Below are 12,270 nucleotides of genomic sequence, written 5' to 3' on the forward strand. Positions count from 1 at the left end.
TTGTTTTCTAGGAGTAATGACCAGCTTTTATTCTCGGAGTTTCCTCCGGGTACGACACCTTAAATGAAGCCCTGGAATGAGATGACGACATGGCATGACATGGAGTACCCAAGGTATATGATATGGCTTATGAGACGAGTTCGACTGCTGTACAATTTCACCCTTACTTATAACGAACGGATAATCTAAAATGCATTGGAGAGGGTATGTAAAAACGAACTCTAAAATAAATAAGAGAAGAATGAAACTCCCAGAATGCATGACATAAGATCACCCAGTTACCCAAGTATCAATGCTCTTTTTAAATCAGGCCCAACCCACCAAAAGCCGACACCACCTCCGAATCAACATTGACCAGCCACTCCTCTTGGAACCGCTGCGCACCACCACATGTAGTAATGACCTCCTGCAGGCGATGACGCACGAAGTCGCGGATTGGGAAGCGATGGATGGCATCCGACTCGTTCCATTCGCGGCGGCGACGATCTTCGGCATTCTCAACGCCTGAGTGTTCGGGTTGGGCTGTCTCGGAGCCTGCGGGCGCGTTCCAGCAGACAAGATAGTCGGCATTCTCGTCGGTTCCACCCTCCGCTAGTTCAACGACAAGCGCGCTCCAGACGGTGAGGTAGTCCTGTAAGAACTTTAGGATGAAGGGGGGGCGGGGCGGAGGCGGGGCCCTTGAGGGCAAGGAGTTGGGTCAAGGCGAGGACGTGGAGCTTCTTTTGGCTGGCGGAGGCGATGTTGTCGTAATGGAAGAACCACTCCGTGAGAAGCCAGGTGAATAATTCCTCTTCGGCCTGGTAGGTCGCAGCCGTTGCTGCGGATGCAAATAGTGTAGGGTTAGCGAGAGCAAGACGAGCAATGGAGGAAAAGTATTCCGTTTCGACCTTGCCATCCACGTCGGATCTCTTCCTATTAGGTCCGGTTGTTTGGCTAGCTTCGTGGGCACTGTATAGGCCCTTGAGAAGGGATTGAAGCATGTTTGTTTCGAGGAGAGACTGAGCAATGGCATTATAGGCGGTCTCGCTTCCGCCATCAACTGTCTCCACGCCACGAATAAGTCTTTCAACAAGACGGGGTATAACGCCGGATCGCTGTTTCGTCATGGGCTCAAGAAGGCTGTGAAGACAGTATAAAAGCTTTGATCGAATTTCGTCACTGAGGAGAGTTTGCGGTGAAAGCAGAATGTAGCTTTCCACGATTTCGAGAGCTTGACCCACGCTTTCTGTGCCCTCTCCCAAAATCGGAAAGAGGGCAGGGAAGAGCGAGAGAATTTCGGGAGAAGGTGGCGACGGTGTTTGCATGATGACGGCCGCCCAGAGCTCTAATGCTTCATCCATTAGGTATAGATGGGTTTCCTGTGGTTTGAAGAATTAGAATCGAATTCGAAAACTCTAGCCCTGTCAAAGAAGTAGCTACTTACGGAACCTGTATCAATGGAGCTTTGTATAAGAGGAAGAATCATCGGGTGGTATCGCACGGATTCTTGGTTCATCGAATGGATCAGAGATGTGAGGAGGGTAAGAATCGCCTGTTTCAAGAGATGTTCTTCGCCGGACTTCTCCCATTCCTGCGGAAGGGGAGAGAGGATACTATCGGATAGCATCACAACCTAGAGCGAGTGGTGTTAGCGGTGTCTAAAGTCGTGAATGGGAAGGAGCTTACATGTTGTTCCATCTTGACGACGATGACCCGGACCGATTCTAGCAATGCCATCTTTGTATCAGACAATTCAACCTCTTGCATGAGTGACATGAGACTTGCGAGGATCGGCTGAGCAAACGGCAGGAATGTTTCGATCTTGAAATCGAATGTATCGAGAACGTTGCAGAGCTGACGTCCTGCGGTAATGCGAACGACCAGGTCATTCAATGGATCATCTTTGTTGAGCAAGTGTTGAAAGATCTGGTAGACAGACTCCATGTTCATATCAGCGAACTTAATGGGCACCCATTGACCAAGGACGAGAGCTATCCGTCTTCTAAGAAGTCTATATTCCTGTTCTTGAATCTGGACTTCGGGGATCATGGTATTTTGGAGGAATGCATTGATGTCCAAATGCTGTTCGAGACTGGCAGCTGCCAAGCCGATGGCAGAGTATAACGATTCCTTCAGCATGACATTCTTATTTTCGGTAGCTGCAGACATGATCAGTATACTCCACGTAATATGTTTGCTTATCAGATACTCACTGGCAAAGGATTGAAACACATTCAATAGAGGGCTGATGAGCCAGTCTTTGAAATGGGTGACGAGGTCAAGGAAAAGTTTCTCTGAACAAGAGTGGATGGAATACTCCCATGCATCGGCATCGACTTCCCGCTTCTCCCAGGATTCTGGGTCTTCTTCCCATTCTTGGAAATCAACGTTTCTTAGACGGAACAAGTGAGTGACAATGAGCTCCATGACACTGACCACAAACTCCTGGGTAAACAGCTGAGACTTTATTTTGTCCACAGATTGCTTTCGCTCCTCCTTATCTTCCGCTGTCTGGTATTTGAAAGTCTGAGCTGGGTTGAAGGCCATCTTGGAGCACGCTCGAATCAAAAGAAGAGCCCGCAGGGCAGTCTTCTCGGGCAGGGATTGCCCATCAGCCTCGGCATCGGATCCAAGGTTGACATAGTTCGGGCTTAACTTGACAACAAATGCCCAGTAGGCATTGACAAGGTCTATTGAGTTAGAGAATAAAGCGAATGATGCGGGCTTGTTCTTTGCCATCTCAACGTGCAGTTTTGATAGTTGCAAAATGTGCTTCTCGACCATCGTATGAACCGATTCGGGTAGTCGACCCGGCTGGTCAACAAACGCCAAGAATTTGTTCAGGTGCTCGCTCGTCAACTCCCAGAATTGTTGCACATCCCGATCGCGACCGGGGTGCTCAAATCCCGAGATCATTAGGCGACGAAGGCACTTCAGGGAAATGAGACTTTGTTCGGTCACCTCTGAAAGCGCCCCTTCATCCGATCCGCCGTGCTCCAGAATGCCTGCCCATTGAGTCACCTTGTCCATATAAATTTTGCCCACGACATGAAATATCTCAGGTGCAGCGGAAGCGAGATGAAGCTGGGTTCTCCGAATTCGGGCAGTTGATAACTCTTTGATGACTTGTAGGAGGATGAGGAGAGTCCGAGGGACCTGGAGTGGGTTCGCACCGGCTTGGAATCCGTTACGGAGGGAGTTGATGATAGCGGTCATCGCATCGGGCCTATGAGGGAAATGTGAGCAATTATATGTAGGAGCAGTTGACTGCGAACGTAGATATAGATCATACCAGTCTTGCGGGAATTCATAGCGCATGATTTTGGCGATCATCAGCGCATTCTGAAGAGCGAGCGGGCGAGATGGCTCAACGATGCCAGCATCCAGAGCTCTCGTCTTAATCTTGTTTTTCTCCTCCGGCTCAATCGCACTGTTGTTCGAGTCAGCGCTGGTCTCGCTTTACGTTTATCCTGAAACATACTTTGCCGCTGTTCTGCGCCAGTACTTGTCGATTCCGTTCTTCAGTTGAATGATGGAGAGATATCGCACTTCATTAGGGGCGGAGTGGTCCAAAAAAACATCCTGTTTTATATCAAACGTCAGCTCTGTACATAGAATCTCTAAAGGTATGTTCCACCAACCTGAAGAAAGGCATGGTATGCAGGGATCCGCTCCCAGTTCTGCAGCTGCGTGGTACCCGTCTGGACCTGCTGCTGACTCGAGCTTGCGGCCAAAACCAAAGAGTTCACGACATTCTGTAAACTCAATGGGTTGGACTCCCCCGGTACCTCGATCGAGACTGTTTTGACCATGGTGAAGGGATATTTCCTGGAATCACTTAAGATGCTTGGCCCTGCACCAGGATATCGGATTCAACGAGGGTGATCAGGCTTTCAACTATAGTACCTCAGCAGAGTCGATCGAGAACAGCAACGAGACGCGTCGCGATTGTCAACAGATGCCTTCATTGATCCCGCCGCTCCAGCTCCCCTCATCGCGGGGTCTTGTTATTCCGGCCCGCCCATGAGCCCTAGGGCTGGACCCTACAAACTGGCCAAATTGGGAAACAACAAGTTAGGGCATTGAGTGGAGCCAATGAAGTCACCTCTACCATCAATGGGAGTTCCCTGCTCAAATTTCCCAGTCTCGAATAGGTCTCGCTCCACGAGGGAGGCTCTGCGCAAGCATCTTTTCTAAATTTGACTAAAAGACGGGAGAGTTGCCTGGGGAAGCCAGACCGAGCTTGGAGAGTACGAGCTAACCTGATCCGAACATGGAACGCAAGCTCTTGTATACATCATAGCTGCCAAGTTTGATTGAACCATCTCTTGGGGGTTATGATCGCATCCTTCTCATTGGCGGGTTCTCTTGAAGGAGAATTACATGTAGATGATGTAGATGTCTGGTAGTAGCATTAACTTTCAAGGTTGAAAGTGTCAATGATATCAGAACATGGTAGCACAGTTTCTTGCTATATATTTCAAGTCTTGCTTCCAAGCCTGACTGAGACAAACATTTTAACCTTGAACTAAAAGTCCTGTTCAATTTCAGATCATTCCAATTGAAACCCCTTCAACTTCCAACTTCAACTTCAACAATTCACCCCAGTCCCAAAAGCTCAAATTATGCCTACCTCCTCTGAAGAAAACTACCGGATCGCCCACGAGGCGGAGAAAGACCTCAACTCCTACCAGGCTAAGCAAGGTCTTGGCCCCAAGAGTGATTCAGGTTCGTCACCATAATCCGTGGATGATACTGGTTTTTCCGGCGGAATGAAAGACTCAATGGACGCTAATAACTTTGTAGCCCAAGAGTCCGGCGTCAATGAGTTAGTTGAGAAGCGCTTCCCTGAAGCTGGAGATGTCAAATACGGCCCTGGCGCCACCGCTTCTGGTAGCGACCATCGAAAGATCCCCGAAGACGAGGGCGGTATCCGTGATGACCGTGGAAGGTGAGCTTTTTCTACCAATTCCACTCTTCGAATGCTGTAGGTATATATTTAAGAGACTAACAGTATTTGTCTAGACTTCCCCAAGCCAAGGATTTCCAGGGAAAAGGTGGCCCTGAGGATAGCATCAAGATCGAGTCTGAGCGTCGCCCGGGCGACCAAGAAGTCCCTAATCTTCAGGATCTGAAGCGCCGTGGTGTTGCGCAATAATAATGTACAGTATAGTATTGTATAGTATAGACCCAGGTATCTTGACAACTTGAATATTGTACCACTAGCCTATCAGTATCGATAATGTTCTATCTATTTGCCATCTGACCATGTCAAGTCCCAGAAGCTTCTGAGGGGTTCTGATTGCGGGGCAGCAGGGATCCATCAAGGCCAATGCTCTTTTGCCACTTGTGCAGCAAAAGTTTACTTTGGACCTAGGGTAGATTGACATGGCAACCAAGCTGACCGCTAGTGAATATGTCCTGCAAGCCTCGAAGATGAAGCCTCAAAATTCAGTTTGAGCATATCTCACAAGCGCCTGACAGCCACGGACTGGTATCTCGTAGGGGAGTGACGGACGGATCAATTGGTGGAACCGGCGTGCATGACGGTCCTACATGTTCTAAGGCCGAGGCGGAGAGGGGATGGGGCACAGGCTCAGTTGGCCGCATAAGCCATGCAATGCAGGATAGAGGTCATTCTTGGCCACGCTGACGCGAGTAAGGTATTTACTATTTAGTTGAGTCGGTAGTGAGTGACTCAGGACTAAATACTAGCTCTAACTTCTGTATACTAGAATATGCTAAGAATATTCTATTCCACCCTACTTTCCCTAATACATAGGCTATCGCTTATCGTGTTGAATGGCGTGATCCGACTCCGTGATCGGCGGGCTGTCTAGTGGGGTGTAATCAATTTACAGTATGAATGGCGATTTCTGGTATTGGACCGGTATCTGTACTACCCCGTGCACCGGCCATACCGCTATTTGCTGGGGATTCTCTGGGTACTCTCCAGCACATCCCCCACTTTGGTGCAAGTGATCCCCGGTCTGTACAGCCCAATACCTCCTAATTACTCAATACCATAGCTGCCCCTCTATCCCGTTGAGGTTAGTCCCTCTTACTACCCCCTCCATTTTTCTTCCTACTTCATCCTCTTCATCCCCCCCTTCTTCCTTCTTTTTCTTCTTCTCTTCAAGAGGCATTGGGTTTTTTCATCTTCTTCCTTGCTAAGACCCCGCCTATTTCTTCTCTCTTTCCCCCCTTTCAATTCCACACACATCCGTCAGAATGGTTCAATCGTATGTTTATCATCCGAACTCCCCATCCCCGCCTTCTATCCAATTCTGTATGACTGACCTCTTTTCCTTCTAGCGCCGTTCTCGGTTTCCCCCGTATGGGTAAGCTCCGTGACCTGAAGAAGGCCACTGAAGCTTACTGGGGTGGCAAGATCTCCCAGGATGACCTCCTCGCTGAGGGTAAGCGTCTCCGTGCTGAGCACTGGAAGATCCAACAGGCTGCTGGTGTCGACTCCATCCCCAGCAACGACTTCGCCTTCTACGATCAGTTCCTGGACCACTCCCAGCTCTTCGGTGTCATCCCTGAGCGTTACAGCAAGCACAAGCTGAGCCCTCTCGATGAGTACTTCGCCATGGGCCGTGGTCACCAGAAGAACGGTGTCGATGTCCCCGCTCTGGAGATGGTTAAGTGGTTTGACTCCAACTACCACATTGTCAAGCCCGCTGTCCAGGAGAACCAGAAGTTCACCCTGAACGCCAACCCCAAGCCCGTTGTTGAGTTCAAGGAGGCCCTTGAGCTTGGCATCAAGACCACCCCCGTCATCGTCGGTCCCGTTACCTTCCTGGCTCTCGCCAAGGCCGACCGTGGTCAGAACGTTGATCCCATTGACCTGCTCCCCGCTCTTCTGCCCCTCTATGTCGACCTCCTGGCCCAGCTGAAGGCTGCTGGCGCCGAGAGCGTGCAATTGGATGAGCCTGTCCTTGTTTTGGACTTGAACCCCAAGGTCAAGGCTGCTTTCAAGCCTGCCTACGAGGCCCTGGGCAACCTGGGCGCTAAGGCCCCCAAGATTACCCTGGCCACCTACTTCGGAGATATTGTCCACAACATTGAGGTTCTGAAGGACACCCAGAATGTTGATGCTATCCACGTCGACCTTGTCCGCAACCCCGAGCAGGTTGATGCCGTTATCGCTGCCCTGGGTCCTAACCAGACTCTGTCCGCCGGTGTTGTCGATGGTCGTAACATTTGGCGCTCTGATTTGGGTAAGAAGATTGAGCTGCTTGAGCGCATCCAACAATCAATTCCTGCTACTAGGCTGCGCATCGCTACCTCTTCCTCGCTGCTCCACACCCCTCACACCCTCGAGAGCGAGAAGAAGCTCGACCCTGAGGTTCGTGAGTGGTTCAGCTTCGCTAGCGAGAAGGTCAAGGAGGTTGTTGTCCTTGCCAAGGCTATCACCCAGGGCCCCGCCTCTGTTGCTGCTGAATTGGAAGCAAACGCTGCCGCGATGAAGTCTCGGGCTACATCTACACGCACCAATGACCCCGCTGTCAAGGCTCGTCAGGCCGCAGTGACCGAAAAGGACCATCTCAGGAAATCGGCCTTCCCCGTGAGAATTGCACTGCAAACCAAGGAGATCAAGCTCCCTCTTTTCCCCACCACCACCATTGGTTCCTTCCCCCAGACCCAGGAGATCCGTATCCAGCGCAACAAGTTCACCAAGGGTGAAATCACTGCTCAGGAGTACGAGAAGTTCATTGAGAAGGAGATCGAGCACGTTGTCAAGCTCCAGGAGGATCTTGACTTGGACGTCCTGGTCCACGGCGAGCCGGAAAGAAACGACATGGTTCAATATTTCGGAGAACGCCTCAACGGCTATGTCTTCACTACTCATGCTTGGGTTCAGAGCTACGGGTCCCGTTGTGTCCGCCCCCCTATTATCGTGGGTGACATCAGCCGCCCGGCACCCATGACCGTGAAGGAGAGTGCCTATGCCGTTTCTCTCACCAAGAAGCCCATGAAGGGTATGCTTACTGGCCCTATCACCTGCCTTCGGTGGTCTTTCCCCCGTGATGATGTCCACCAGAGCGTCCAGGCCCAGCAGCTTGCTCTGGCCCTGCGTGACGAGGTCATCGATCTTGCAAACGCTGGTGTCAAGGTTATCCAGGTCGACGAGCCCGCCCTTCGTGAGGGTCTCCCTCTTCGCACTGGCTCCGCACGTGAGGCTTACGTGAAGTGGGCTGTGAACGCTTTCAAGCTCTCCACTGCCGGTGTCGAGGACAATGTCCAAATCCACTCTCACTTCTGCTACTCTGAGTTCCAAGATTTCTTCCACGCCATTGCTGCCCTTGACACCGATGTTCTGTCCATCGAGAACAGCAAGTCCGATGCTAAGCTGCTCAAGGTCTTCGTTGACCAGAGCTTCGATGCCCACATCGGCCCCGGTGTCTACGATATCCACTCTCCTCGTGTTCCCACCGAGGAGGAGATCAAGGAGCGTATTGAGCAGATGCTCCAGTTCCTCAAGCCCGAGCAGCTCTGGATCAACCCTGACTGTGGCCTGAAGACCCGTACTGTAAGTTTATATACCCCTACAAGTTCTCTCAAAACAAGAACAATTTACTAATTCCCCACAGGAGGAGCAAACTGTCGGTCAGCTCAAGTCCCTCGTGGCTGCGGCTAAGTACTTCCGCGAGAAGTACTCCAAGTAAACTTGCCGGTTTACTTTTTCCTTTTTTTCATTTCCCATAATGTGTTAATTGAAAGGGGCGGCATATTTCAACCCGCCGCCCCTGGCACGGGAAGTTTTGTTTTATGACGATTACGAAGATGATACCAAAAGTTCAACATTCGGTTTCAAACGGGTTTTGCGGATTAGAGGGCACCAAAAGCGGGTTTACGGAGTTTCAACATTACTAACGATTTCAACATGGGTGCCGCCTTATTAGGTGCCGAATCTTTCAACAATTTGATTCTCTCGTCCTTGTGAAGCAGTTGCTATCACTTGGACCTGGAGAATGAGAACTTTGTTCTACTGTAGAATTAGCTGTGAATATTACTTCGAGCTTTATGCTACATTAAATCTTTACTTTCCATGTGTAAACAGCAACCTCTAGTGAAAAAAGGTGGTCTGGTAGTTCAAGTTAGTGGCTTGCATAAATTTCCTGTGTGGTATTAGCTTAGAGCTTCCCGAGTACCTGCTCGTCTGGTGAGAGGAAAGTGTCTACTCTCGCAGTGTTTTCCCGCACGAAGTAAATGATGCCCAGGAAGCATGGGAGGTCGTTCTCAAAGATATCGACTGCCAAGGCACATACGAGTGGCCGCGTTTGGCCATACCAGTGGATCTAATAGCCAGGATGAAATAAGAGAAGCAGTGAAATGGACGTTTGAGATGGGATGGTGATTAACTTGAAAGTGAGATTGCAATAGCAGGTTGGGTGGGTTGCCAGAGGTGGGAGACCAACTTCCGCATTTTGCTAGTATCGTAAAAGAGTCTAGGTGACCCTGGAAGGAGACTTTTATTCGGACAACTTGTTCCCCAGGCAAACGCCTACCGGCATATCCGCATAAGATACCAGTGACGAAAAACATCCAATTTATACTCGGACCGCTGTATGGGTAGTAGGTTCAGTCAGCGAGAATGCAACTCTCTGACGCGAGGCACGATGTGATCCCGATGGTACTTGTTTCTTGAAAATCCTGGAAAGCAAAAAGTAGGAGCTCTCGGAAGAGGGAAGCATCGTCTTAGAAACCAAGTTCATGGGCTTGATTTACGAAGGTTTTGACCTTGCAAATTATGAGGTCTCATTGGCGGAGCAAGCTTGGAATGACGACCTCGACGATATTGTTGAAATCACAAAGGATGGCGTTCTTGGGGCAAAGAAGAATGTGGGTAATAGTAGATGCGTGCAGGAGGCCTAGGCGTGACTGCGTTGGTTGCTGCTACCATGCTGGCCACGGTCACCTAATCATGATTTGCTTGATGCGTTTGTTTCCTTCGTCTTTAATGTGAGTGTTGCGACTCTCTAGATCAAATATCGATCGATTAATTTCTCTAGTATTTTTCAGGTGAAATGCTTCACATCAATAGCTTCGCTGTGGTATCAACGGGCTAACTATTAGAAGAAAGTCTATCAAGAACAGCCTGGATACATAGGTAGCCACTTGAAACTGGAATCATTTCTGACCCCTTAGACTAGAAAATAGGAAAGCCTTACTACATCTTGAAGGAAGGTTTGGCCCCCAACTTATACCCAGATCCCTATTACGCGGGTAAACGGCACAGCTTCGACCAGAGGGAAATGGAGCCCGTGATACAGGGGTTTATACTGTCACAGGTCTTGTATGTGAATTATTAACAAGGAAATTAATGTTTGAGAAGAACCAAAGCTACTAGTAAGCTCTCGGTAAAATCTACAAAAATGTTACTACAGGACAATTGAGATCGCAACCGTGACGGTGATCAATTTATCGGATCGTTACTCCGAGTCCCTAGGCAGTACTAATAATACTGGTAATATTCAAGAAGCGGCTGCATCAGATAATAAACCACCGCAATTTCCAACACGGCTCTAATGTAAGTTAATTTAGTAAATTTTCTTCGAACGGAACATACACATGCACCTCGCAAAATCCAGGGACCACCACTAAAAATGGCCCCCGAGCTTGTAGATTAGGGCGTCTTGGCAGGGTTCCAGGCGGGCTAAGCAACCAGTAAAATAGCCCCAAGGTGAGGCTCACAAACACGAATGCGGCAAGATCTACACCTAGGGAGTATGAGCAGGGGGTCTGTAGCATTATCTGTTGGCACTAACCCACTCACGAGACTCTTTTGGCGCCCCGTCTTCCTTAGCGGGAGATGAATTCCTTCGTCTCCTTTGCCGGGGGTGGGCACAGGATTTAACAAGTCCCTTGTCTGCTGGAGTCTATTAAATTGTTTCCTTTTCCTTTTCTTTTCCTATTCGCCCTGACCTAAGCTTCTTTGTCAGACTCTTATTTCAACAGCCACACGTCGATCATCATGCGGAGTGGGTCGGCTTGGTTACTCGGCTTGACTGGCGCAGCCTTGACCGACGCGCTGGCTTTGGACCAGAGAGATACTCCCGCTGTTCTTGCAGTGCCTATAGTGCAGGAACGGGGTAATTCGCGCCAGATCTCGAAGCGATCTCAGACTGTTGACTTCGACTTTAACACCAATTCCAGAGTAAGTGAAGACGCAGCTCAATCTCGAAGTGATATAGGCTGATGAATGGGGTGCTCCGTTAGAAGGTTTCACTGTCACGGACATTTTTAAAATCGGAGATACCAAAGTGGACAATATGACGTTTGCGGTCCTGGACATGAGTGAGGACAGCAATAATATCTGGGGCGAAAGTAAGTCGGCGATGGCAATACTAGTACTATTTATTATTATGACCTTTTCTGATCAGACATCTACCAGATAATATCGGCATCGGATATGGAAATGCATCCACCAGCTCTCTAATCCAAGTGCTAGTTGACACTGGTGCGATAAACTCCGCAGCTGTCAGTGTGTGGAATGAGACAGTTTTGTTTGGCGGTGTCAACAAGGCCAAATACGAGGGAGACCTTTACACTTTTGATACTGTTATGGGTAATAGCTCCGAAAAGGCCCTTCGTATTAATATGGATGGCATCTCAATCAATGGAAGCTCGGAAGCCTCGAACAAATTCCCGCTTGATGCTCTATTCGGCAATCTAATCGACAAAACCTATGTTCCCAAGTCGGTGGCTCAGGCTCTGAACTCTCAAATTGGCCTGACCAAGGCGCCGGATGAATATGGCCAGGTCAATTTCTCCTGCAAGTCAATCTCTCAGGATCAAACTATCACGTTTAAGTTCGGAAAGCTAGATCTCGAATTTGACCTGAGCTTGTTTATCAGCCGGGGCAGTTTTGAACCGACAAAGCCTTGGATCGACGTTGACAGTGACGTATGCTTTTTTGAGATCGTCGAGAACAAGTTCAGCGATTACTATGATGCAAGTATCTTGTTGGGATCTAATTTCATGAGTCTAATTTACTCGGTATTTGACCTTGAAAACGGCCAGATCTCACTGGCAAAGCGGAAATACGACAATTCTCCAGATGATATTGTTGAGATTTCATCGGGCAAGGATGGTGTTCCTGGGGCGAAGGATTCGGCCGGTGCACTCGTTGGAGGAGACTTGAGTATGACGGCCTTGGTGGCAGCTACCGCTATGCTGATCATGGCCTTTTAATACCTATCTAGGTAGGTATCTGTATCTAATTTCTTATATCATTCCAAGGTCCCAGCTGTGATGTTAGTCCGAAGACTTCAAAGAGATAAG

The 12,270-nt window shown here is 49.2% G+C and overlaps 5 protein-coding genes across 5 annotated transcripts; 4 read left to right on the forward strand and 1 right to left on the reverse strand.

Annotated features, from left to right (window-relative positions):
• Positions 1–301: 301 nt before the first annotated feature.
• N7533_002473 (putative importin 11) lies at positions 302–3,791 on the reverse strand (the record flags this gene model as incomplete). Its single annotated transcript, XM_057099123.1, is given in 7 exon segments — positions 302–631; positions 642–1,358; positions 1,424–1,612; positions 1,666–3,205; positions 3,272–3,409; positions 3,461–3,561; positions 3,621–3,791. The coding sequence occupies 7 exon segments, from the start codon at positions 3,789–3,791 to the stop codon at positions 302–304; spliced, it is 3,186 nt and encodes a 1,061-aa protein (XP_056964259.1).
• An 813-nt stretch (positions 3,792–4,604) lies between these two features.
• N7533_002474 (uncharacterized protein) lies at positions 4,605–5,137 on the forward strand (the record flags this gene model as incomplete). Its single annotated transcript, XM_057099124.1, has 3 exons — positions 4,605–4,707; positions 4,786–4,930; positions 5,005–5,137. 3 exons carry the CDS (start codon positions 4,605–4,607, stop codon positions 5,135–5,137), a joined length of 381 nt encoding a protein of 126 aa, XP_056964260.1.
• A 1,073-nt stretch (positions 5,138–6,210) lies between these two features.
• On the forward strand, positions 6,211–8,651 carry N7533_002475 (5-methyltetrahydropteroyltriglutamate--homocysteine S-methyltransferase; the record flags this gene model as incomplete). The annotated part of the gene is made up of 3 exons (XM_057099125.1): positions 6,211–6,221; positions 6,295–8,515; positions 8,577–8,651. 3 exons carry the CDS (start codon positions 6,211–6,213, stop codon positions 8,649–8,651), a joined length of 2,307 nt encoding a protein of 768 aa, XP_056964261.1.
• Positions 8,652–9,580: 929 nt separating this feature from the next.
• On the forward strand, positions 9,581–9,861 carry N7533_002476 (uncharacterized protein; the record flags this gene model as incomplete). The annotated part of the gene is made up of 2 exons (XM_057099126.1): positions 9,581–9,619; positions 9,658–9,861. The coding sequence occupies 2 exons, from the start codon at positions 9,581–9,583 to the stop codon at positions 9,859–9,861; spliced, it is 243 nt and encodes an 80-aa protein (XP_056964262.1).
• A 1,099-nt stretch (positions 9,862–10,960) lies between these two features.
• Positions 10,961–12,180, forward strand: N7533_002477 (Peptidase aspartic catalytic; the record flags this gene model as incomplete). The annotated part of the gene is made up of 3 exons (XM_057099127.1): positions 10,961–11,143; positions 11,181–11,313; positions 11,381–12,180. 3 exons carry the CDS (start codon positions 10,961–10,963, stop codon positions 12,178–12,180), a joined length of 1,116 nt encoding a protein of 371 aa, XP_056964263.1.
• Positions 12,181–12,270: the final 90 nt, after the last annotated feature.

This window comes from Penicillium manginii (assembly GCF_028828005.1).
Source record: "Penicillium manginii strain IBT 31320 chromosome Unknown utg000002l:1.0-5564898.0:1.0-5567710.0, whole genome shotgun sequence".
Taxonomy (NCBI): Eukaryota; Fungi; Ascomycota; class Eurotiomycetes; order Eurotiales; family Aspergillaceae; genus Penicillium; species Penicillium manginii.